General features: G+C 68.7%; 16 protein-coding genes across 16 annotated transcripts; 7 read left to right on the top strand and 9 right to left on the bottom strand.

Annotated features, from left to right (window-relative positions):
* Positions 1 to 2,248: 2,248 nt before the first annotated feature.
* On the top strand, positions 2,249 to 2,431 carry MICPUCDRAFT_9636 (uncharacterized protein; the record flags this gene model as incomplete). The annotated part of the gene is made up of 1 exon (XM_003060068.1): positions 2,249 to 2,431. A coding segment is annotated over one exon (183 nt), but the record flags the coding sequence as incomplete, so codon positions are not given.
* A 72-nt stretch (positions 2,432 to 2,503) lies between these two features.
* On the bottom strand, positions 2,504 to 5,254 carry MICPUCDRAFT_59545 (uncharacterized protein; the record flags this gene model as incomplete). The annotated part of the gene is made up of 2 exons (XM_003059781.1): positions 2,504 to 4,185; positions 4,305 to 5,254. The coding sequence occupies 2 exons, from the start codon at positions 5,252 to 5,254 to the stop codon at positions 2,568 to 2,570; spliced, it is 2,568 nt and encodes an 855-aa protein (XP_003059827.1). The 3' UTR covers positions 2,504 to 2,567.
* Positions 5,255 to 5,369: 115 nt separating this feature from the next.
* On the bottom strand, positions 5,370 to 5,942 carry MICPUCDRAFT_59544 (uncharacterized protein; the record flags this gene model as incomplete). The annotated part of the gene is made up of 1 exon (XM_003059780.1): positions 5,370 to 5,942. One exon carries the CDS (start codon positions 5,940 to 5,942, stop codon positions 5,370 to 5,372), a length of 573 nt encoding a protein of 190 aa, XP_003059826.1.
* A 252-nt stretch (positions 5,943 to 6,194) lies between these two features.
* Positions 6,195 to 7,128, top strand: MICPUCDRAFT_27633 (uncharacterized protein). The gene is made up of 3 exons (XM_003060067.1): positions 6,195 to 6,435; positions 6,630 to 6,710; positions 6,894 to 7,128. Exons 1-3 carry the CDS (start codon positions 6,247 to 6,249, stop codon positions 6,999 to 7,001), a joined length of 378 nt encoding a protein of 125 aa, XP_003060113.1. The 5' UTR covers positions 6,195 to 6,246; the 3' UTR covers positions 7,002 to 7,128.
* A 266-nt stretch (positions 7,129 to 7,394) lies between these two features.
* Positions 7,395 to 8,156, top strand: MICPUCDRAFT_40621 (uncharacterized protein; the record flags this gene model as incomplete). The annotated part of the gene is made up of 1 exon (XM_003060066.1): positions 7,395 to 8,156. One exon carries the CDS (start codon positions 7,395 to 7,397, stop codon positions 8,154 to 8,156), a length of 762 nt encoding a protein of 253 aa, XP_003060112.1.
* Positions 8,157 to 8,803: 647 nt separating this feature from the next.
* Positions 8,804 to 10,046, bottom strand: MICPUCDRAFT_59540 (uncharacterized protein; the record flags this gene model as incomplete). Its single annotated transcript, XM_003059779.1, has 2 exons — positions 8,804 to 9,397; positions 9,486 to 10,046. The coding sequence occupies 2 exons, from the start codon at positions 10,044 to 10,046 to the stop codon at positions 8,804 to 8,806; spliced, it is 1,155 nt and encodes a 384-aa protein (XP_003059825.1).
* Positions 10,047 to 10,122: 76 nt separating this feature from the next.
* On the bottom strand, positions 10,123 to 10,725 carry MICPUCDRAFT_40620 (uncharacterized protein; the record flags this gene model as incomplete). Its single annotated transcript, XM_003059778.1, has 2 exons — positions 10,123 to 10,504; positions 10,634 to 10,725. 2 exons carry the CDS (start codon positions 10,723 to 10,725, stop codon positions 10,123 to 10,125), a joined length of 474 nt encoding a protein of 157 aa, XP_003059824.1.
* Positions 10,726 to 11,252: 527 nt separating this feature from the next.
* Positions 11,253 to 11,981, top strand: MICPUCDRAFT_59538 (uncharacterized protein; the record flags this gene model as incomplete). Its single annotated transcript, XM_003060065.1, has 1 exon — positions 11,253 to 11,981. One exon carries the CDS (start codon positions 11,253 to 11,255, stop codon positions 11,979 to 11,981), a length of 729 nt encoding a protein of 242 aa, XP_003060111.1.
* A 252-nt stretch (positions 11,982 to 12,233) lies between these two features.
* On the bottom strand, positions 12,234 to 12,900 carry MICPUCDRAFT_59537 (uncharacterized protein; the record flags this gene model as incomplete). Its single annotated transcript, XM_003059777.1, has 2 exons — positions 12,234 to 12,473; positions 12,634 to 12,900. 2 exons carry the CDS (start codon positions 12,898 to 12,900, stop codon positions 12,234 to 12,236), a joined length of 507 nt encoding a protein of 168 aa, XP_003059823.1.
* Positions 12,901 to 13,011: 111 nt separating this feature from the next.
* MICPUCDRAFT_59536 (uncharacterized protein) lies at positions 13,012 to 14,109 on the bottom strand (the record flags this gene model as incomplete). The annotated part of the gene is made up of 1 exon (XM_003059776.1): positions 13,012 to 14,109. The coding sequence occupies one exon, from the start codon at positions 14,107 to 14,109 to the stop codon at positions 13,012 to 13,014; it is 1,098 nt and encodes a 365-aa protein (XP_003059822.1).
* A 181-nt stretch (positions 14,110 to 14,290) lies between these two features.
* MICPUCDRAFT_59535 (uncharacterized protein) lies at positions 14,291 to 15,943 on the top strand (the record flags this gene model as incomplete). Its single annotated transcript, XM_003060064.1, has 5 exons — positions 14,291 to 14,665; positions 14,777 to 14,980; positions 15,165 to 15,294; positions 15,447 to 15,559; positions 15,761 to 15,943. 5 exons carry the CDS (start codon positions 14,291 to 14,293, stop codon positions 15,941 to 15,943), a joined length of 1,005 nt encoding a protein of 334 aa, XP_003060110.1.
* Positions 15,944 to 16,121: 178 nt separating this feature from the next.
* Positions 16,122 to 16,658, top strand: MICPUCDRAFT_59534 (uncharacterized protein; the record flags this gene model as incomplete). The annotated part of the gene is made up of 1 exon (XM_003060063.1): positions 16,122 to 16,658. The coding sequence occupies one exon, from the start codon at positions 16,122 to 16,124 to the stop codon at positions 16,656 to 16,658; it is 537 nt and encodes a 178-aa protein (XP_003060109.1).
* A 75-nt stretch (positions 16,659 to 16,733) lies between these two features.
* On the bottom strand, positions 16,734 to 17,979 carry MICPUCDRAFT_47727 (uncharacterized protein). The gene is made up of 2 exons (XM_003059775.1): positions 17,415 to 17,979; positions 16,734 to 17,222 (listed from the first exon to the last, which is right to left on the bottom strand). Exons 1-2 carry the CDS (start codon positions 17,815 to 17,817, stop codon positions 16,795 to 16,797), a joined length of 831 nt encoding a protein of 276 aa, XP_003059821.1. The 5' UTR covers positions 17,818 to 17,979; the 3' UTR covers positions 16,734 to 16,794.
* Positions 17,980 to 19,047: 1,068 nt separating this feature from the next.
* Positions 19,048 to 19,227, bottom strand: MICPUCDRAFT_18794 (uncharacterized protein; the record flags this gene model as incomplete). The annotated part of the gene is made up of 1 exon (XM_003059774.1): positions 19,048 to 19,227. A coding segment is annotated over one exon (180 nt), but the record flags the coding sequence as incomplete, so codon positions are not given.
* A 488-nt stretch (positions 19,228 to 19,715) lies between these two features.
* MICPUCDRAFT_59531 (uncharacterized protein) lies at positions 19,716 to 20,424 on the top strand (the record flags this gene model as incomplete). Its single annotated transcript, XM_003060062.1, has 1 exon — positions 19,716 to 20,424. One exon carries the CDS (start codon positions 19,716 to 19,718, stop codon positions 20,250 to 20,252), a length of 537 nt encoding a protein of 178 aa, XP_003060108.1. The 3' UTR covers positions 20,253 to 20,424.
* Positions 20,425 to 20,461: 37 nt separating this feature from the next.
* Positions 20,462 to 22,324, bottom strand: MICPUCDRAFT_45670 (uncharacterized protein; the record flags this gene model as incomplete). The annotated part of the gene is made up of 2 exons (XM_003059773.1): positions 20,462 to 21,862; positions 22,067 to 22,324. The coding sequence occupies 2 exons, from the start codon at positions 22,322 to 22,324 to the stop codon at positions 20,462 to 20,464; spliced, it is 1,659 nt and encodes a 552-aa protein (XP_003059819.1).
* Between the last annotated feature and the right edge of the window lie 665 nt (positions 22,325 to 22,989).

The following is a 22,989-nucleotide window of genomic DNA, read 5'->3' as shown; positions in this document are numbered from 1 at the left end:
CGCCCGATGAACAGCTTGACGATCCCGCCGCCGCCGCCGCCGCCGCCGCGCGTCCGCCGCAGCGGCAGCTCGACTTCCCGCGCGCGCGTGACCCCGCCGTCGTCCTCTCCCGCGCGCGCCGCCGCGCCGCGGTCGAACGACGCGACGTCCACGGCGTACGTCGCCGCGCCGATCTCCCGCGGCGCGCTCAGCGGGCTCCAGTCCATGACGCGCACGGTGAGCGTCGTCGTCTCGCCGCCGCGGTCGCGCGACGCCTCCTCCTCCGCCGCCTCCTCCTCGAACATCCCTCTCTGCGACGCGAACGGCGACCCGAACCCGCCGCCGCCGCCGCCGCGCGATAGACGCGGCTCGTCGTGCGGCGGCGGCGCCACCGCGTGCATCAGCGGAAACGCGACGCGGTGATTAAACTCGGGCGACGTCGTGTTGGCCCGCGTCGGCGTCCTTCGCGTCGCGCCGCCGAACGTCACCTCCACGTACGGCGAACACCCCCCTCCGCTTCCGCTTCCGCCGCCCGGCGCCGCGAGCCCGCGCGCGGAGACGACGTCGACGACGAGCGCGCCGCCCGCCCCCGTCGCGCTCGCGATCGCCGCGTCCCTCCCCGACTCCAAGAACGCCCTCTCCACGTCTTTGTAAAACCGCCGCGGCTCGACGTATTTTTCCTTCAACGCGTCCGCGATCTTCCCGCGGATGAACTCGTGCACGCCCGGGACGTCCCCGAGCGCGATCCCGCACGGCGCCACCTGCACGCTCACGTTCGGGCGGCCGACGAACGACACCTCGACGCCGCCCACCCCCGGCGCGCGGTCGACGAGCCTGAGGGTCGGGCGGAGTTCAAAGGCGTCAGGGGCGGAGTCGAAAGGCGTCGAGGCGCGTCGGGAGGGATCGAACGCGAGGGGTGCGCGGAGAGATGCGCCGAGAGAGTGACAAGTCCTCAAGGAACGGCGATCACTTCGCGAACGCGGTCGTATGGGGACCAGTGTGAACGCGAACGAACGCGCCTGAATCCGATCAGCACCCGCCCCTCGATCGCGAGGTCGGTGACTCTCACGGGGACGCGCACAGCTGGCACGAACTTCGCGGGCTGCACGACCGCGCGCACCACGATCTGCGACTGCACCGTCTGCCACTCCAGGTCGAACTCGAACTGGATGTGGTTGGACGACGGCGACGACCGCGCGGCGTAGAGGCGCAGCGTCGGCGGGACGACGCCCAGCGAACACTCCGCGACTGACGCCTCGCGCACGACGCCGCGGCTCGCGGCTCGCGCGTCCTCGCGCAGCGCCTCCTCCATCGTCTCCCTCGCGCGCGCGTCGACGACGTCCGCGATGACGCTGCGCCACTGGTGCCGCAGCGCGTGGTTCATCCAGTCCATCATCCCGCGCTCGACGGACGCGCACGTCGCGTCGCGCTCGCGGAGGTGCGTCATGGCGGATCTCGCCTGGCGCATCGCGCGCGCGTGCCGGCGGCGCGCGATCGCGAGCGCGACGTAGGTGACGCACGCGGCGACGACGACGGAGTCGAGGCGCGACGCGACGCGGAGGAGGAGGTTCAGGAGGAGCCGCGCGAGGGACGACGACGAAGACGACGACGACGCGGTCGACGACGACGACGTCATTTTCGCGTCATCATTCTGAAGAATTATCGTCGCGTCGTCGCTCGTCGACGGCGCGCTCTCGCCGGTTCCCCCGCGCGTCAGCCCGCCGAGCGCGTCGTCGAGCCACGCCGCCTCGGCGATCAGCGGCGCGAGCGCCATCGCGAGCGCGACGAGCGGCGCGACGAGGCGGGGCCTCGTCATGGTCGCCGGCGACGCGTGGCGTGTCACTCAATAATGACGGCACGCGCGCTCGCGCGCGCCTCGAGCGATGAACAGAAAATTCCAGGAAGTGCGCGATTGCCGTCGCGACGCCGCCCCATCACTCCTCGACGCGCCGGCGCGCGCCATCGCGTCTCGCGCCGCCGCGATCGCGCGCGTCGCGACCTCCCTCGCCCCCCTCGCGAGATGGGCAACCGGATGTCCACGGCGACGCCGGACGCCGGGCCCGCGGCGCCGCCGGGGCCGCGCGCGAGCCCGAATCCGCTCGGCGGCGACGTCCCGATGACGAAGGAGCGCGAGGACGAGCTGAGGCGGCGGTTCAGCCCCGACGGCGGCGAGAAGGGCGGTAAGAAGAAGGGCGGCGAGCGCGGCGGCGCGGCGGCGCGGTCGCCGTACCGCGCGCATCAGGGCGAGATCCTGCTGGACACGAGGAACGAGGCGAGGCCGCATCGATGCAACGATCGCGTCGAGGACGTCGTCGAAGCGCTCTTCACGGGGAACCGGCTCATCACCGTCCCGGCGGCGTTCAGGGTGGCGTACCGGTGCGTGACGTCGAAGCCGGGGGAGGAGCCGGAGGAGCCATACCTGTTCTTAGACCTTCCCGCGCCGGTGAGGAAGAAGCCGGAGCCGGAGCGGAGAGGGTGGTTCGGGTGGTTTAGGAGCGGACGATGAATCGAATCGATCGACGAGAGGCGACGAGATTAAAATAGACAACAAAGCGACTACGTCGTCTACGGTACGCGCGCTCGTCCAGTCATCGCTTCGCCCACGCGGGCTTCGCGCCCGATAACCCCAAGCTATCAAGCACGAACGCGTGCTCGTACGCCCTCTCCTTGAACCGCTTGTACCGGTCCGTCGCGCTGAAGTGCCCCGCGTCCATGTCCGTCTTGAGCAGTATCCGACTCGGCGCTTCTCCGCCTTCGCCTTCGCCTTCGCAATCGCCGTCGCCGAACGCGCCGTTCGTCGCGGCGTCGCGCATCCGCGCCGCGTACTTCGCGCCCTCCCAGTACGCCACCCTGGGGTCGAACAGCCCGGACGTGACCAAAACTTCCGGCTTCTTCCCTCTCCTGATGTTCTCCATCGGCGAGTAGCTCTCCATGTACGCGTGATACTTCTCCTCGTTCGGGTTCCCCCACTCTTCCCACTCCCCCGTCGTGAGCGGGATGGAAGAATCGCACATGGACACCATGACGTCCACGAACGGCACCGCCGCGACCGCGCACCTGAACAACTCCGGGCGCATGTTCAGCGCGGCGCCGACGAGCAGACCGCCCGCGCTTCGCCCCGTGATGCCCAACGTCGCGGCGGACGTCCATCCCGTCGTCACGAGGTGCTCCGCGACGTCGACGAAATCGTGAAACGTGTTCTTCTTCTTCAGGTACTTCCCTTCCTTCTCGTACCAGTACCGTCCCATCTCGCCGCCGCCTCGCACGTGCGCGATGGCGATGACCACGCCGCGGTCCATGAGCGGGACGTCCTCGCGCGCGAAGCTCGGGTCGTTGCTGACGCCGTACGATCCGTAGCCGCCGAGGAGCATCGGCCCGTTTTTTTTCCGCAAATCTTTTCGATACGCGATGGACACCGGGACTCTCGTGCCGTCGCGGACGCTCACCTCCACGCGCGTCGTGACGTACTTGTTCTGGTCGTACCCGCGCACCGGCGTCGTCATGACCACCTCTCTCGCGCCGCTCGCCACGTCGTACGCGTACACCGTCTTCGGCGTCGTGAGCGATTGATACGCGACGAACAGACGCGACGCGTCGAAATTTTGATTGGCGGAGACGCACGGCAGCGACGCGGACGCCACCGCGGCGTACACGCAGCAGTTCTCGGACGGCCACTCCGTCTTGGTCCACGACGCGATCGCCGCGACCGGACCCGGGGCGGACGACGCGTCGATCGACGTTCCGTCTTCCCCCCGCGCGTCGGTTGACGTTCCGTCTTCCCCCTGATGAATCTTGTCGTCCGGGAGCAACCGCAACACCCACATCGCGCTGAAGCCGTCCTCTCTCCCCTCCAACACGAGAAAGTCGCGAAACGCGCGCACGGTCTCGAGCGTCCGTCCCTCGCGCCACTCGAACGCATCGCCCGCGCCCGGGTGGGTCCCGACCGCGCGCCAGTGCTCTTCCCCCGGCGCGTTCAGAGGCGCGCACGCGAGGTCGAAGTTGATCCGCCCGTCTCGGTTCGTGAGGACGAACCACCGGTCGCCCCGTCGGTCGGGGTAGTACCGATGCCCGAGCCTCCGCGGCTGCATCAGCGTCGCCTCCCCCGCGGGCTTCGACCTCAAGTCCACGACGCGCGTCTCGCTCGTCTCCTGCGACTCGGATTCTATCAGCATGTGGCTCCCGTCGGAGGTCCGACCGAAGCCGACGCTGAAGAGCCATTCCATACAAAAACAGTTCATCGGTCAGTTGAAAGGGACCCACGCGATCAAGTGTTGAAACCGGGCGATGGGTGAAATACAGTACGTTTGTATACTACGCGAACGCACCTGAAGAGTTCGTCGTCCTCGACGAAGACGCAATCGTCCTCGCTCTGCGCCGTGCCCATCGCGTGCCGCCACACCTTGTTCGATCGGTGCGACTCGTCCTGCGTGCTGTAGTACACCTCTCCGTCCGCGTGGCCCCAGGACACGCCCCCGGCGGCGCCGCGAATGACGTCCGGGAGATGCTCGCCGGTGTTCAAGTCTTTGAAGCGAATCTCGTACGTCTCGTACCCGTTCGCGTCTACGCTGTACGCGAGCACGTCGTGCGCGTCGTTCACCTTGAACGCGCCCAGCGAGCAGTACTTCAGCGTCTTCGCGACCTCGTTCACGTCGAGCACGACCTCCTCTCGCTCTCGCTCTCGCTCTTCGCCCCCTCGCCGCCGGCGGCACACGATCGGGTACGCCTTCCCCTTGAGCGTCCTCACGAAGTACTCGAAGCGCTCGCCCCACGGGAACGACAGGTCGTCGTCGCTCTCCTGGACGCTCCGCACGATCTCGTCGTAGATACGCTTCGTCAGCGGCTTCAGGTGCGCGAGGTGCGCCTCCGTGTGCGCGTTCTCGTCCTCGAGGTGCCGCAAGATCTCTGGATCTTTGCGGTCGTCGTCTCGGAGCCAGAACAGGTCGTCGTCTCGCTCGATGGGCGGGCGCATCGGGTTCGTCCCGCGGTTCTCGCCGTCGACCGCGCCGAAGAGGACCTTGTGCGGGACGCGCTTCGCCTGCGAGCGGTTTCGCGCGTGAGAAGGAGCGGTTGGGGGGCGTCGACGCGCGTGAGAAGGAGGGGTCGGGCGGGCGGGGCGGAGCGAGGAGCGAGGGAGAGAAGAGAAAGAACAGCGCAGCGCGCGAGGATCGCGTCGCACCTTGGGAGGCGTCGGCGGCGTCGCCGCGGCGCGGGCGGCGCGCGCTCGCGCGGTCGCGAAGAAGCGCCCGAGCGCGGCGGCGCCGAGCGCGAGCGGCATCGCCTTCGCGAATCGCATCGTGTGAGAGGGACGGCGCGCGCGTCGGGGAGTGACGACTTCGATCGAGGTGACAAGACATCACGGCTTCGCTACGTGTGATGAGTCATCATCGTCGCTAGAACGGCCGCTCGCTGACGACGGCCCATCCCCCGCCCGGCTTCTTCTTCTCCTCGTCGTCCGTCCCCGACGACGCGCTCGTCGCGCCGCCGCCCTTCTTCTTCATCGCCCTCGCGACGTCCGCGCTCAGCCTGATGGCGAGCCGCGCGGGCGCGAGCCGCGGCGACGGCCTCGGAAGTTCCACCTCCTCCTCCTCCTCCTCCTCCCCATCCCCCTCCCCCTCCGCGCGGAACGACAGCGCGAGCACGGGCACCTCCATCGCGTGCCGCGCCGCCCACGCGTCGTTCGTGGACACGTCGCGCGTCTCCACGCCGCCTCCCAGCGACGCCAGCTCGGGGCTCACGGCGACGCCGCTGTCGCCGCGCATCACGACCTCGAGCGTCTCCCTCAGGCCGTCGCACAGGCAGCATCCGGGCTTCGTGTACAGCACGAGCGCGGCCGCCGACGCCGCCGCCGCCGACGCCGACGACGAAGACGAAGACGCGCGGGCGGCGACGGCGCGGGGACGCCGCGACGACGACGCGCGCGGCGGCGCCGGCGCCGACGCGAGGACGCTCGACGAGCACGCCATCGCGCGCGACGCGCGGAGTGACCCGAGCGTCGAGGCGCGCGAGCTCTCGGAGACTGCTGCATTTCTGCTGTGTCGTCTCCGGTGAATCGATCTCAGTTGAAAGGTCGTCGTGGGGTGAAGTCGATTTTCTCGCTCAATTTGACCCTTCGTGAATCGCGACGCGGGTCAGCTCCAGCTCGAACTCGTCCGACCGCGAGGCATTTCGTTTTCGCTCAAAACCCGCGAGCGTCTCGCTCGACGTCCCTCTTGATACGCGCGCGTAGCCACGTACCGGCACGCAGTGGACGCGGAGAAGTAGAGAGAGATGGTTCTCAAGACGGAGGTGTGCCGCTTCAGCGGCCTCAAGATCTACCCCGGGCACGGGATGCGCCTGACGAAGATCGACTCGCAGACGTACCTGTTCCTCAGCGCGAAGTGCAAGCGGCTGTTTAACCTTCGCCTCAGGCCCGCGAAGCTCGCGTGGACGACGCAGTACCGCAAGGCGCACAAGAAGGTGCGCGGCGTGAACGCCCTCGCGATGTGCAGACGACGCGTCGGGGCGGATTGGCGGCGGCGACGCGACGTCGCGTCGTCGACTCCGGATCCCCCGTCGCGTGTTTCGTTCGCGCGAGATGAGCTTTTTTTAGGGTTTCCGCGAACCATCGCTGACGTCCTCCCCCCTCCCTCCCTCGTCGCGCGCGCTCGCAGGACGCCGTGGTGGACGCCGCGCGCAAGAAGAAGCGCAGCGTCAGGCTCCAAAACCGCTCCCTCGTCAGCGCGAACCTCGAGGTGCGATTCGACCCGCGCCCTCGCCGCGAGCGACGTTCACGCACGCGGGTTTTTTTTCCCACGCCGCGCGAACGGAACGGGTCGCTCCCTCCGTGAAGAGAGAGAAGAAATCTTTCGTCGCCGTCCTCGCGCCGCCGCGGCTCCCTGACGATCCCCCTCCCGTCCCCCGCCCAACGTTCGCAGTTGATCACGAAGAAGCGCGCGGAGAAGCCGGAGGTCCGCGCCGCCGCGCGCGAGGCCGCGCTCCGCGAGATCAAGGAGCGCAACCGAAAGAACAAGGGCAAGAAGTGAGGGAGATGGAATGAGTAGAGTCTCTCTCTTCGCGGCGGCCGCGGATCGGTCGGCGAGAGGCGGGGTGGTGTTCTTAGCTCTGCGGTTGTGATGTGAGGCGACGCCCGCGAGCGGGCGTCGCGTACGTAAACCGCGACATCCGCGAACGCGTCGTCGTCGTCGTCGTCTCGATCGCGTCCGCGCGCGCCGCGTCGGTCCCCCGCCTCCCCGCCCCCCCGCGATCGCGCGTGACTGCGACTGGCTGGCGTCCGAAGATCTCGAATATCCCAGCGAGTGGATAAAACGACTGTTTCCGATTGCGCGTCGTCGTCGCGACGCGCTCGCGCCTCGCACTCTTCGCGGCGCGTCCCCCCCCCGATCGGACCGTCCACGCACGTCTCCACGATCACCGCCATGTCGTCCGCGATGTGCGCCGCCGCGACGCCGGCGCTGACGTCCGCGCCCGCGCGTCTTTCCAACGGAACCGTCAAGACGCGAAGGAGCGGCGCGACCAGACATCATCATCACCATCATCAGTCCGTCGCGCCGCCCTCAAGGTGCCGCGGCGGCGCGTCCTCCGCGCGCGCCTCCGCGACCGCGACCACCGCGACCGCGTCCGAGACCGCCGCGATCGAGGCGGCGACGAACGCCCTCCGCCCCTCCTCCGCGGACTGCGCCAAGACGCTCGTGCACCTCGCCAACACGGGCACCATCTCCACCACGTGCGACGACGGCGTCGCGCTCGGCACGTTCGCCTCCTACGTCGTCGACGAGGACGGCGGCGTCGTTCTCCGCATGCGCGCGGACGCGATGCACACGAAGAACATCGCGTCCGATCCGCGGTGCTCGCTGTACGTGCAGCCGGCGACGCAGCCGCCCGGGGTGCTGAGCCGCGCGACGCTCATCGGGAAGCTCGAGAAGCTCGACGCGGAGGACGCGGAGAAGGCGGCGATTCGGTACGACCGCGTCCACGGCGAGAACGTCGGCGTGGACGCGATGCAGAGGAACGACGACTACTACGCGTTCGTCGTCGACCGCGTCTTCTACGTCGGCGGCCTCGGGAGCGACAAGCGCGCGGAGGTGGTGGACGCCGCCGCGTTCGCGGACGCCGTCGCGGATCCGCTCAGGCGCGTTCACGTTTACACTGGTCCCCGTACGACCGCGTCGGCGTGGTGAACGCCGATCCTTAAGGACTTTTCCCGTCGCATCTCTCCGCCCAGGGTCCCTCGCTTTCAATCCCGACACACCTCGGCGCCTTTCAACTCCGCTTCTGACGCCTTTCAACTCCACCCCGACGTCGCTTTGAATGATGGAACGACCCTCAGCGCGCACGCGGCGTCCATCGTGGACGCGATGAACAACGACCGGTACGAAGACGTCGTCAACTTCGCGCGCGCGAGCCTCCCCGACGAGGCCGAGCCCGCGGAGGCGCGGATGCTGTGGGTCGACTCGCTCGGGTTCGACGTGCGCGTCATCACGAGCGGGGCCTTGAGCGGCGGGAGCGGGAACGGGAAGGTGCTGGACGTGCGTCTGCCGTTCCCCGCGCCCGCGACGACGACGCAGCGCGCGTTGTCGAGCCTGACGATGTTGGCGCAGACGATCTGGGAGGAGGAGAAGAAGTACGAGCCCGTGTTGGTGCCGGTGGAGATGCCGGAGAAGAAGGATGACTGATGAGAAGCGAGCGATTGACTCGGGGAGAGGGGCTTGAGGGGAGAGAAGAGAAGGCGACGGGACGGAGGAAGCGGCTCGTCTGATCTAATCATCGGTTTTCAATACTTAATACCCTCCACGGGAACGCATCGCGTCCGCGGTCGATCGCGTCGTCACGAGCACACCGGGAGGAAGCTGCACGCCGCCGGGACGTTCGCCGCCGCCCACGTCCCGATCCCGCCGACGTCGTAGTACGCCAGCCCTATCGTCGTAAACACCGCCAGCTGGCCGACGACCCCCGGAAGATTCGTCGGATCCGGCAGCAGCCGCGAGTACATCAGCAACCGCCGCTGGTCCGGGTTCCACGTATCCAGCCACCTAAGAAAGTCCCCCCACGTTTCGCTCTCCCAACGCAATTCGCCGTCCTCGATCGCGCCAGGGAGCCCGCCGCGGACGTGTCGCACGTCCGCGTACCCGGCTTGCCGCAGCTCGTACGCCGCGCGAAGACAGCTGGCGTCGGACGCGTCGAGCGTGCCGCTGCCCTCGCGTATCGGGCCTCTGGTCAGGTCGCCGCCCTTGGTGTCGATGAGGACGACACACGCTTTCTTATCGCCGCGACGGTTCGCGTCGCCGCCGCACACGGCGTCGTCGACGTCCTCGACGAACCGCGGGTTGCGAACTTTGGGCCGTTCCGTACGAAGCGATGATATCGGGGTGGAGTTGAAAGGCGTCAGACTTGGGAGTTGAAAGGCGTCGAGGGCGGGGATCTAAAGCGAGGGACCCTGGGCGGAGAGATGCGCCGGGCAAAGTCCTTAAGGAACGGCGTTCACCACGCCGACGCGGTCGTATGGGGACCAGTGTATAGAACGCGCCTTTCAGCCCGCCCTTGATCGAGATGGCGTACCCCACGACCCTGCGCGGCCAGAACGGATCGGGGATCGCGTACGGGACGTTGATCGAGCCCGCGAGCCGCCACTCGTCGTGCTCGATGGCCTGGCGCACGTCGACGAGCGTCGCGCGCGCGCCCTCGCGCGACGCCAGGAACGAGCGGAGATCCGACGCTTCGATCGTCCGCACGCGGAGCGCGTCCGACGCGATCGCGTCGTAGATCTCCGGCCACTTCGGCGACCCCGCGCCCTGCCCGGGAACGATCTCCGAGGAGGACGGCGGCGCGGTCTTCGACGCGGCGCCGACGCCGAAGAGCGCGAAGGGCGTCGCGGCGACGCGGCGACGGCGGCGGAGAGGACGGAGGCGCGATGGGTTCGACGAGAGACCGCAGTACTCGCGAGGGGACGTCGTCGTCTTCGTCGTCGTCGAGGACGAGCGCGGGGACGCCGCGCGGAGATTACGCGTCGGCGGCGACGGCGACGACGCGGTCGTCGCGACGGCGACGAGGCGCGTCGTGATCTGCGCCATCGCGCGCGCGGGGTGCGAGCGCGTGTGATGACGTCACGCCGGCATCGTGATTTATTCTTTGAGTCTTTTCAGTCTTTCACATCTCGTCGTGCCGAGGGGGGCTCCACGCCTCGTCGTCGTCGTCGTCGTCGTCGTCGTCGTCGTCGTCGTCGCCGTAGTCGATCTCGTCCTCCGCGTCCTCCGGCGCGGTGTATGTGATCGGCGGCGCGCGCGGCATCCGCGCGGGCGTCAGCCCCGTCGCGTCCGTCGCCTCCGCGTCCGCGCCCGCGGCGAGCAGCGCGTCGATGAGTCGCCGCTCGTGAAACTCGTGCGCCCAGTGCAGCGGGCCTCGCCCGTCCCTCGCGCGCATCTTCGCGAAGCACGGCTCCTCCGCGATCGAACGCAGCACGAGCTCGACGTTCCCGTGCGCGATGTGCTCCCACGCCTGGCTCTTGACCTCCGAGTCCTCCCACGCGGTCCTGGGGACGGAGGAGGAGGAGGAGGAGGGAACGGAATCGAGAATCATTCACTCTGTTCTTATTCGAGCGGGTTCGAGTCGCGCGCGGGATGGGGACGGGCGAGCGCGTCGGAGGGGGACTCGCGCGCACCATTCCTCGCACGCGTTCGCGGACGCGAACGACGGCGCCGTCGCCACGGCGAGGAGCGCGCACAGCGCGAGGACGAAGGCGTGGCGCGGCATGGCGCGCGATCGATCAATGGCGCGCGGCGCTCTCGAGAGCTGGCGGAAGGGACGACCGTTGTTCCGCTCGGCCGGGCGTCGGCTCAGTCGTCGTGGTCCGCTCGCGCGCACTCCGCGCCGCGACCGCGCGCGATGGAGACCCCGAGCTCCGCGCACGCCGCGATGCGCGACGTCGGGCTGAAGAAGGTCCGTCCGCGCGAGCGCGTCGCGTCGTCGTCGTCGTCGTCGTCGTCGTCGCGCGGCCGCGCCGTCGTCGTCGTCCGCCCCTCCTGATGCTCCGCTTCGAAATTCCAAATCTCACCTGTCCCTCGATCCGCCCGCGAACCCGTCGTCGATCCCGCGCGCAGCTCGAGCAGTTCCGCGCGGCGAAGCACCGCGCGGAGTCGTTCGTGGACGACAGCGCGTCGAAACCGCGGCGATACCCCGGCGCGGCCGCGTCGCAGCCGGGGTCGCGACATCATCGTCCCGCGCGCGATGCGACGCGAACCAAGGTAGCCTGCCTCGCGGACCTGGACGCGTTCGGCGCGATGCCGCCGCCGCGCGACCCCGCGGACGCCGCCGTGACCGCCGCGCTACCCGGCCGCGACGACGACGGCGCCCCGGAGACCGCGATCGTGGACGTCGGCGAGCTCGCGGTCCACGCGCGGACGCTGCGACGCGAGAGAGACGACGCGAACGCGCGATGCGCGAGCCTCGAGAAGGAGACGGCCGCGCTGCGCGCGCTGTTGGAGAGCGTCGGCGTGGAGCTGCCCGCGGTTTCCACGGCGACCGCGAAGGGCGCGAAGGGCGCGAAGGGCGGCGGGAAGGAGGGCGGGGCCGTGCGGCGCGAGGTGGAGCGCGTGGAGCGGCGCGAGGAGCGCGCGGCGGCGGCGGCGACGGCGACGACGACCGACGATCGGCTGGACGCGTGGCTCGTCGCGTCGACGGCGGCGGCGGTGGCGGAGGGGAGGCTCACGGACGACGACGACGACGCGTCGTCGTCGTCGTCGAGCGACGGCGACGGCGACGGCGACGGCGACGCGTCCGCCGCGGAGGACGGGTCCGGGGACGAGCGCGACGACGACGGGTGGCCGCGGTACTCCCCGCCCGGCGGCGGCGCGAGGGCGACGAGGGCGAGCGAGGGCCGCGCGGAGGAGGAGGAGGAGGAGGGAAAAGAAAACGTCGACCCGCGCGCGTTCGATCGATCGTTCGACGACGCCGTGGAGGAGCTCGAGGCGAGGATCACGAAGAAGCTCGTCGCGCTGTTAGATCACTGACCGACACGACCACGCGCGACGTCTTCGCACTGCGCGCTCGCGGAAAACTCGCGACTGCCGCGCTGAGTCACCTTTGTGATGGCTATACTATTTTTATGAATGCGACGGATGGATCCGACTCGCCGCGACCGCCCGCGCGGGCGGTGCTGTACACTGGTCCCCATACGACCGCGTTCGCGCGGTGAACGCCGTCCCTCGAGGACTTTACTTCCCGGCGCGTCTCTCCGCCCATATCCCCGCGGTCGGTCGACTTCACGCCGCCGACTTCTCGATCGCGCGAAGCGCTTTCCTATTCTCCTCGTCCTGCCACGCCGGGTTCAGATACTCGCTCACGAGCATCTCGTCCCGAGGCGTCTCCACGCGCGGCGTCCAGTCGCTCCCGTTGATCTCCTCCGTCACCTCTCGCTCCACCTCGTCGCAAAACTGCGCCAACGCCATCACCGTGTACGGCTGCTCCAACTGCATCCCTATGTCGTCGATACCGAGCAGCAACTGAGGTTCAAAGGCGTCAGAAGCGGAGTTGAAAGGTATCGCGGTCGGGGATTGAAAGCGAGGTGTGGGCGGAGAGAATCGCCGGGAGATAAAGTCCTTAAGGATCGGCGTTCACCACGCCGACGCGGTCGTATGGGAACCAGTGTAAGATAGAACGCACCCACGCGACGAACGCGGTCAACGCGGCGACGAGCGTCGGCGTCGGCGTCGCGACCGTCGCGACGGACGCGGGCAACGCGAGGAGCCACAGCATGAGACTCCGCGAGATGTGCCGCGTGTACGACACCGGCGTCGGCGTCGACGCGAGCCGGTCCGTCTTCGCCACCTGCGCGTGCAGCGCCGTGAGGTCGTTGTCCATCAGAAGCTGATATATGAGCTCCACCTTGCGTTCGTTCATTGCGTCGAGGCCGCGCGTGATGGCCGTCATGAGCTGCGCGGTTGAAAGGCGTCAGTTGGCGTTGAAAGGCGTCGGGGACGGGGATTGAAAGGTGGGGGTGGGCGGAGAGAGACGACGGCAAAAGTCCTTAAGAAACGGCGTTCACCACGCCGACGCGGTCGTATGGGAACCAGTGTAAGGAGAACGCGCCTGCGCGGGGACGTTGCCCGTCGGTTCGATCGATTCAAACTGCCCCGTCGGCGTGAGAATCCTCCGCAACCGCATCGTCGCGTCCGCGGACCCCTCCACGCCCTGCCCTCGCGCTTTCACCGCCCAAGGCAGCGCGGCGACGAGCGCGGCCATGCGCGCGCGGTCCGCCTCCGGGCACCACACCGCGAGCTTCCGCGACAGATTCCGAACGCTCCCGAGAACGTCGGCGAAGGAGTCCGCGGCGTCGCAGAACCGTCCGTACGCCGCGTTCGTTCGAAACCCGATGAGCAGCGACACCGCGCCGCCGACGACGGACAAGAACGGCGTCGCGGTCGCCGCCGCCGCTGTCATCCCCGCGGTCCACGCGAGCCCGGATTTGACCGCGAACGCGACCGCGGCGGCCCACGCCGCGACGGCGATCGCCGGCGCCGCGACGCGACGCGCGACGACGCTGCCGTTGATGGTCGTCAGCTGCTGGAAGTACCGCGAAGGGCTCTGGTACTCGCGCCACTCCGCGTCGCGTCGGAACTTGACCGCGGTAGTGAGGTCGCAGCGCGATTCCGAGAGGAGGCTCTCGTCGAGGCCGGGGTCGTAGGCGCCCGCGCCCCACGCGATGCACTCGATGTCGTTTTCATCGCGCTCGACGGGCGAGGAGGACGCCGCGTCCGCGGCGTCGCCGCCGTCGTCGTCGTCGGCCGTCGCCGTCGCGGCTTCGTCCTCGCGCGTCGTCACGGCGCGCGTCGTCGCGGACGCGCGTCGCCGACGCGCGCGCGGCTCGTCCGAGAGAGGAGGAGGAGGACGACGACGACGATGATGCTGACGGTGCGCGGCTTGGATGAGCGGCAGCGCTCTCGTCGTTGTTTTTCGCGCGCGCGCGAACGGACGGACGCCCGCCGCGGGCGTCGGCGTCGGCGCCGTCGTCCACGCCGCCGCGCGCATCATCGCGCGCGCGGTCCGTTCGGCGCGGCGTGTGGTCGAGACCGCGAGTTTCGAGACGGGGTCGCGGGAGCGCGCGCGCGACCTTTGGCGAGAGCTCGGCGGTCTATCCATTCGATGAACGCCCGCACACGTGGATTCTCGTTCGGACACGGCCGTACTCCGCTCGTATGAGCAGTTGGTAACATTCATCAGTTTGTGGTCTCGTACACGTACGCGACATCGACGACTTTTCCCGAACGAAAGCGAAAGCTCTCGTCAGCGCTCTCGGTAACATCGTCGTCGCAGTCCGCGCATGGCCGCTCTCGCGGCCGCGGCGCGCGCCTCGCCTCTCGCCGCGCCGTCGCGCCGCGCGCGTCATCGCCGCGATCACATCCGCGCGCGCGCGTCGCCCCCGACGTCGCCGAGCGTCGTCGACGACGCCGACGCCGACGCCGTCGTCGTCGCCGATCCGTTCGTCGTCTTCGAGAACGATGATGTGCTCTGCGTGCACAAGCCCGCGGGCGCGTCGTTCCACGGCGACGACCTCGCGACGCGCCGCCCGGGGGTCCTCGCGAGGATACGTCAGCTCCAAGCGTCCGGGACGCTGCGCGGGAGCGACTACGACGGGCCGCTGCACAGCGTCCATCGACTGGACAAGGTCACGAGCGGCGCGCTTCTCTTCGCGAAGGTGCGTTAGTTCTATACAAACGTGTTTCACCCATCGCTCCGTTTCAACATTTGATCGCGTGGGTCCCTTTCAACTGACCGATGAACTTTTTTTGTATGGAACGGCCCTAAGCGTCCGGACGTCGCCGCCGCGCTCGGCGCCGCGTTCGCGAGCAGGAGGGTGCACAAGTACTACGTCGCGCTGAGCGCGCGGCGACCGTCGAAGAAGATGGGTACCGTGCGCGGGGTCATGGCGAGGTCGCGGCGGGGGACGTGGAAGCTCACCAGGGACGAGCGCCGCGGCGGCGGCGGCGCGGCGGCGGCGGCGGAGACTCGGGTGCGTTCTATACACTGGTTCCCATACGACCGCGTTGGCGTGGTGAACGCCGATCCTTAAGGACTTTTCCCGGCGTTTCTCTCCGCCCACACCTCGCTTTCAATCCCCGTCCTCGGCGCCTTTCAACTCCACCTGACGCCTATGAACTCCACCACGACAATCGCTCGTATGGAATGACCCTCAGTTCGTCGGCCGCGGCATCGTCGGTCACGGCGAATCCAAGCGCCCGCTGCGGCTGATCGTGTTCCGGCCGCTCACGGGGAAGACGCACCAGCTCCGCGTCGCGGCGAAGTCGTTGGGGTCGCCCGTGTTGGGTGCGACGCGGACTCTTCATTCTGGTTTTCGTCTATAAAGTTGGTTTTCGCGTCCGGTCGGAGAGTTACAGTAGTTCTCTCGGCGGCGCGCCGGAGAGCTCGCCGCGCCGCGCCGCTCACCTCCCGTCCCCGCGCTTCCTCTCCGCCCGCAGGCGACGCCGCGTACGCGGGGAAAGACGCCGCCGCGAGCGAGGATCGCGCGTACCTCCACGCCGCGGCGCTGCGGTTCGCGTTGAACGGCGAGGTCGTCGCCGTGACATGTAAGGTGCGATTTCCTCACGCTGGTCCCCGTACGACCGCGTCGGCGCGGTGAACGCCGATCCTTAAGGGCTTTCTCTCCCGGCGGTCGCATCTCTCCGCCCACCCCTCGCGTTCAATCCCGACACACCTCGACGCCTTTCAACTCCGCTTCTGACGCCTTTGAACTCCACCCCGACGTTCGCTGGCACGGACCCTCGACCCTAAGCCGACCGAAGGCGCCGAGTGGAGGAGTCCCGCGGACGGCGGCGGCGGCGGCGGCGACGTCGGCGGCTTCGACCTCGCGTGGCGCGAGCTCGGGTTCGACGCTCTGCTCGACGACCCGAGCGGGGTGTGGTTCGAGGGACACGACGCGCTGCGGTCGTCGGGGGCGGAGTTGCTGGAGGGTTGACGGGCGACGCGCGACCGTACTGTAGCAGCCGACACTTCTGTTTACTGTTCACCGCACCGTCGAACCGTCTGGTTTACTTATCACTGGCGCGTCGTCTCCTCCGCGTCGTCAGTCGCGGGGACGCCGCCCACCTCCCCGCCGCGGACGCGAGCGCGCGTCGTCCTTCCTCCCGCGGTTCATGAGCGACGCGGCGTCGACGGAGTCGTACGTCTCGTCGCCGTCGTCGTCCTCGTCCCAGCCCGCGGATCAGCCCGATCCGCCGCGAGTCGACGCGACGGGCGCCGACGCGACGACGACGTCCCCCGGCGCGATGCCCTCGCCCTCGCCGCCGCCGCGCACGATCGACGACGTCGCGCGCGAAGACGCCGCGTGGCGCCTGTCCGCGGCGGCGAGACCGCACGTGCGCGCGGACGACGCCGTCGAGGGCGCCGCGCTGCGCGCGCTGCTCTCCGACTACGAGACGTGCGTTCGATGCGAGGCGGTCGCGGGCGCCGCGCGCTGGCGCGCGTGCGACGCCGCGCGCGCGGCCATCACGGCGGAGGAGACGGACGACGAGGAGACCGGATTCAGGGTCGCCGCGGTGATGGACGCGCTGGACGCGCCGCACCTGCGGCCGACGGGGATGAGGGCGCGGTTGGAGAAGGGCGTGGACGCGACGTGCCACGGCGTCGTGACGCTCCTGAGTAATCTATCGTCGATGAAGCGGCACAACTGAACCGAAGCGCGGGTCGAGTCGAGTCGAGGCGAGCGAGGTGGCGCGGTGTCGCGGCGGAGTACACCACGTCGAAGTGTTCGTGTCGACATCGACGATCGACGCGCGACGATGTTTACAGCGCTCTCTCTTCTCCTACTCACCGCACGTACTTCGTCGGCCGCGCATAGCCTTCCTCGATCTGCCGCCGCGCCCTGACGTACAGCGCGACGACGAACGCGGCGACGCCCGCGGCGATCTTCATCGACGTCGTGATCTCCACCCCGCGCCCGTCGCCCTCGACCTTGATCCGCGTCTGGCCGCCGTCGTCGTCGCCGCACCCTCGAAACTCGAGCAGCTTTCGAAGGTTTGGCTTTTTGCACAGGTGCACGGGCGCCGCGGGGCGAGAATATCCGCCCGTCGTGAACGCCGTCTTCGCGTCCCACTTCCTCTTCGCGCGCTTCAGGAGGAGCTTCACGAGCGGCTCGTCGTCGTTCGCCGCCGCGAGGTGCAGCGGCGTGCGTCCCTTCTCGTCCGGCAGCAGCTCCGCGCCCGCGTCCAGGAGCTCTCGCGTCATCAGCAGGTAGCCTCGGGGTCGTTGCATACGAGCGATCGTCGGGGTGGAGTTCAAAGGCGTCAGACTTGGGAATTGAAAGGCGTCGAAGGCGGGGATTGTGAGCGAGGGACCCTGGGCGGAGAGAAACACCGGGAAAAGTCCTTAAGGAACGGCGTTCACCGCGCCGACGCGGTCGTACGGGGACCAGTGTAAGGAGAACGCACCTCGGCTCGCGGCGACGTGCAGCGCGGACTGATCGTCCGCGTCCTCGTTCCGCGAGTTGGCCGCGACCCATCGCTCGCGCTTTGTTTTCATCGCCTTCAGCACGCGCTTCACCGCGGCGATATCGCCGTTGCTCGCCGCGCGGTACAGCGGGTCCGTCCCGTCGACGTACGGCAGCGAGCACGCGTCGCGATTCCCCGGCTTGAGCTTTTTCCTCCTCGTCTCCTCGAGCTCGCGCGCGCGCTTCTCGCGCTCGGCGTGCGCGGCCTCGATCTCCGCCTCGCGCCGTCTCTGGAGCGCTCGGAACTCAGCCTCCGCGTCCGCGGCGGCGGCGGCGTCGGCGCGCGCCTTCTCGTCCTCGAGACGCCGCGCCTCCGCGTTCATCGCCGCGTCGTCGACGTCCATCGGATCGATCCGTCTGATGTTTTTCGCCGTGACGCGGATGGATCCCTAACGACTTTTGCGCTTTACCGATCTGATTAGTCTATCGATCTCGCGTGCGGGTTCGCGGGAGACGACGCCGGGGAAGTCCGCGCGGGGACGACGGCGACGACGAGACGCGCGCCGTGGACGCGCGCGCGAAGAAGTGTGTGCCTATCGTCCGCTACGCTTGAGAAGCCGCCGCTACGTTCGCTAATCGTTTTCGTGGTCCGGTGGAGTCGTACGACGTCCGTCCTCTTCGTTTTTTCCTCGTCAGTCCGGTTCCGCGGGTTTCGGAGGTTCCGCCGTCGCCGCCGCCGCCGCCGCCGCCGCCGCCGCCGCCGCCGCCGCGGCTCTCGTGCGCTCGCGCCCCCTCCCGACGTTCGACCCCGTGTCCTGCGCGTCCGCGATCGGCACCCTCGCCGGCACCCCCGTCGGCACCCCCGTCGGCGCCCTGGTCGCGACGACGACGCTGTCCGGACGCGTCGTCGGCGCGCCGCACACGGGGCACCTCCGAACGAGCGGGAGCTCGTGCCCGCACCTCGCGCACCGCATCGAGATCTCGTCGTGCGCCTCGCCGTCGTCGTCGTCGTTCGCGTCGGCGGCGCGCGCGTCGGCGCGCACATCTTCCACGTGGCGCGATCGCATTCGCCCGCGACCGCGCGCGTGATACGGCAGCACCCTGCGGCGTATCCCGCGCCCGGCGTACCCGCCGCTCGCCCACTCCGGCCCCTCCTCGCCGCCGCCGCGCAACGACGCGCGGAGTTCGCTCTCGCCCAGGTACCGGTCGCGATAAGACGATGCCCCCGCGGCGAAGAGCGGCGACCCGAGCGCGAGCCGGTTCGTCGCCTTGTCCACGACGGTCGACGACGACGTCGACGACGACGACGACGACGACGAAAACCGCGACGCCTCTCTCTTGCGCGTGGACGCCTCCCTTCGCCGCCGCGCTCTGGACATCTCCGCCGGGCTCGGCGCGGTCGGCGCGAGGTATATCGCCATCCCTACAAACGCGAGCGAGACGTACAGGACGCGAAGATTGCGATCGACGCGTCGCCGCGTGTCCCCCGTGACGTGCTCTCTCGCGCGAAAACCAAACGGGTCGTCCGCGCCGCCGTAGTAGCGCCCGCTCTCGCGCCGCCCGGTCTGTCCGCGACCGTGGTTCTGGTATCTCGACGACGCGCCGCCGACCCCCGCGCCGTGACCGTTACCGCCGCTCAACCGTTCGTACGCGTCGCTGACGCGCTTGAACCGCTCCTCCGCGACGCTCGCGGCGGCGGCGTCCATCGACGCGTTGCGATCGGGGTGCCATCGCATCGCCGCGGCGCGGTACGCCGCCTTGATCTCCTCGTCCGACGCGCCTCTGGCGACGCCGAGGACCGCGTGCGGATCCATCGTCGAGTCGAGTCAGTCGCGCGGCGGCGGCGAGGACGACGCGGAGGAGAGGTCGGGTCGGCACGGCGCGCGCGCGATGGATGACGTGTTCCTTCTCCTCCTCACGCGACGTCGGTCCGTCGCTACCGCGTCGCGCTCGGCGCTCGCGCGGCGGGCATCGTCCCGCGGCGGTCGCTCAATCGCGCGTTGGGGTGGTGCGCGGCGACGCGCGGAAGTGTCGGTGTCGCCGCGCGCGCGACCGCGCGTCGTCGCGGGTCGGTCTGTCTCGCGAGTCGCGACTCGCCGCGAGCTGATGAGTTGGGAGCGGATGCGACGCGTACTCGTACCGCCGAAAAGTACTTTCTGACTGTGCGCCATACGAATGACCGAAGCCAAACGAGAGGCCGCGGAGGCAGGATATTAATTTCCGACCGCGACCGCCGACGTGACGCGTCGCCAGAATTCACAATTCGCACCCCCGCGGCCTCTTCGTCGGCCCGCGCGCGACGATGGCGAAGCCGTACTACCCCCCCCCTCCCGGGCAAGCGCCGGCGCCGACGTACGGCTACGCGCAACCGCAGCCGGTGATGGCGCAGCCGGTGATGCAGCAGCCCGCGATGGTGATGATGCAGAACGCCGGGCTGGGCTTCTGGAAGGCGTCGCTGTGCGAGTGCCAGTCCGACTGCGGCCTGTGCATGGCGTCGTGCTTCCTCCCGTGCTGCGTCCACGGCTCGAACGCGAACATGCGCCGCGACGCGCGCTTCATCGGCCCGATGGAAGGCTGCAACGGCGAGTGCATCTGCTACGCGATCGGGTGCTACGCGCGGCCGCTCTACGCGATCTGCGGCATGAGCGGCCGCGGGAATCACCGCGCGAAGTACAACATCGCGGGCGGCTGCTGCGGCGACTGCTGCACGCACCTGTGCTGCTACTCCTGCGCGGTCGGGCAGGAGTACCTCGACCTGAAGAAGCGCCTGGAACCTCCGCAGCAGGGCATGATGGGCGGCGTGATGATGTCGCAGCCGGGCGCGGTCATCATGCGCTAAGCGCCGCGTCGCGGACGCGTCGATCGACGATCCGCACGAAACGACGGTTTGGGAACCCTCGGTTTTTTATTCAGCAGAGTTGACTAAAATATGACTTGACGAGCGCTCGCGCGCCTCCTCGAGCAGTCGTGATGACTAGTCATGTAATGTATCAACTTTTATATTCTTCCAACCGCATGATGAGCAAATAGACTACGACGTGGGTCGTCTTAATCCGCCGCCGGAGGTTTCGAAAACGGCGACAGCGTCCCGATCTCCGGCGTGTCGGCGACGAGCTGGTCCACGTTCCACGCGTTCTTAAACAGAAGCACGGGCGCGCCCCACACGTCCTTCACGCACTGCGCGTTGAATATCCTCCCCGCGGCGTCCACGGCGTCCCACCCGCCCTCCACCCACCGCGCGACGTTGAACGGTAGCATGTCCAGCGTCGTCTCGACGCCGTACTCCTGCGCCATGCGCGCCTGCACCACCTCAAACTGCAGCTGACCGACCGCCGCGAGTATGGGGTCCTGCTTCAGCGAGTCTCGAGAGTACATCACCTGCACCGCGCCCTCGCCCAAGAGCTCCGCGACGCCCTTCTGAAACTGCTTGTACTTTCCCGTGTCCGCGTTTCGCAAGTACGCGAAGAGCTCGGGGGAAAACGTCGGAATGGGCGGCAGCACCCGTCGCTTTCCCGTGTACAGCGTGTCGCCGATCGCGAAACTCCCGGGGTTGTTTAAACCGATGACGTCGCCGGCGTACCCGCACTCGAGCACGGTCTTATCCTGCCCGAACAGCTGCGACGGCCGCGACAGCGCGACGGCTTTCTTCGTCCGCGCGTTGGTCACCTTCATGCCGCGTTCAAACTTACCGCTGACGACGCGAACGAACGCCACCTTGTCCCTGTGCCGCGGGTCCATGTTCGCCTGGAGCTTGAACACGAACCCGGTGAACGCGTCGTCGGTCGGGCCGATCACGCCGTCGCTCGTCTCTCTCCCGCGCGGTCGGACCGAGTACCCTAAGAACGTGTCGAGGAAGAGCTGCACGCCGAAATTGTTCATCCCCGATCCGAAAAATACGGGCGTGAGCGACCCCGCGTGCACGGCGTCGAGGTCCAAGTCGCTCCCGAGCTCGTCCAGGAGCTCGATGTCCTCCATCAGCTGCGCGTGCAACTCCTCGCCTATCCTCTCCGTCAGCGTCGCGTCGCCGACGGGGAGCACGGAGAGGCCCTTCGTGGACTTATCCTCTCCCTTCTTCGCGCGCGACTCCTTCGTCACCGCCGCGTCGAAGAGATGCACCTCCCGCGTCGGTCGATGATACACGCCCTTGAACGCGTCCCCGCTGCCGATCGGCCAGTTCACCGCGTACGTGGGCAGGTCGAACTCGCGCTCGATCTGGTCCAGGAGCTCGAGCGGCTCGAGCGACGGGCGGTCGAGCTTGTTGCAGAAGGTGAAGATGGGCAAGCCGTTGAGGCGGCACACCTCGAACAGCTTGCGCGTCTGCGGCTCCAAACCTTTCGCGGCGTCGACGAGCATGACCGCGTTGTCCGCGGCGCTGACGGTTCGGTACGTGTCCTCGCTGAAGTCCGCGTGCCCGGGGGTGTCGAGAAGGTTCAGCGTGAAGCCGTCGTACTCGAACGACAGCGCGGTGGACGATATCGAGATTCCTGAGGGTCGAGGGTCCATCCATCGAAGCGACGTCGGGGTGGAGTCGAAAGACGTCAGAAGCGGAGTTGAAAGGCGTCGCGGTGCGTCGGGATTCAAACCGAGGGGCGCGCGGAGAGAAACGAACGCTGGGAGAGAAAGTCCTCAAGGAATGAAGTTCACGACGCGAACGCGGTCGTACGGGGACCGGCGCGAGGAACAGAACGCGCCTCTCTGCTTTTCCATCTCCATCCAATCCGACGTCGCCGCCTTCGCGCCGCGTCGCGCGCGCACCGCGCCAGCCTCTTGGATCGCGCCGCCGTAGTACAGGAGCTTCTCCGTGAGCGTCGTCTTCCCCGCGTCCGGGTGGGAGATGATCGCGAACGTCCGTCGCGAGTTCACCTCCGTCGCGAGGTCGCGCTCGACGGCCGACGACGGCACCGTCTTCATCTTATCTGGTGGAACGTCGTCCGACGACGTCGCCGCCGCCTCGCCGTCCTCCGCCTCCGCCTCCGCCTCCGCCTCCTCCGTCGTCGCGACGAGCGCTTCCGCGGCGTCCGCATCGACGGCGGCGCGGAGGATAGACCCGCGACGCGCGCGCGCGCCGCCGCGGAGAACGCGAGCGACGGAGAAGGAGGAGGAGGAGGACGACGACGACGACGTGGACGTTCCGAGGGTCGCGGACGCGCTGCGCGGCGAACACGCGGCGGCGACGGCGCGCGGGGCCGCGGGCGCGCGACGCGCGTCCGCGCGCGCGGACGCGCACGGCGCGCGCGCGACGAGCGAGGCGGCCGACGACATCGCGCGAGAGGACGTGCGTGCCAGCGCGTCCGTCTGGTGTGAGCGGCGGCGCCGCGCATCTTACCGTCTTGATGAGTGTCGCGCGGACGAGCAGCCGCGCCCAGAGTGTTCGACAGAAGAGACGAGAGGCGGAAATAGAAGACGCATCCGTCGCAGCTCTTATTACACAAAACCCAAAAGAATGCATCTACCTAGTGTCGCCGCGCGCGCGGTGCGATGCGCGCGACGACGCGTGCGAGCGGCTCGCGGCGTAGCGAGCCGCGGCGGACGCGGCGAGACTCGGTCGCGACGCCGCCCCCGCCTGAAAAAGACAA

The sequence above is a fragment of the Micromonas pusilla genome, assembly GCF_000151265.4.
Source record: "Micromonas pusilla CCMP1545 genomic scaffold MICPUCscaffold_7, whole genome shotgun sequence".
Lineage (NCBI taxonomy): Eukaryota > Viridiplantae > Chlorophyta > Mamiellophyceae > Mamiellales > Mamiellaceae > Micromonas > Micromonas pusilla.
This window is presented reverse-complemented; position numbering and strand designations above follow the sequence as displayed.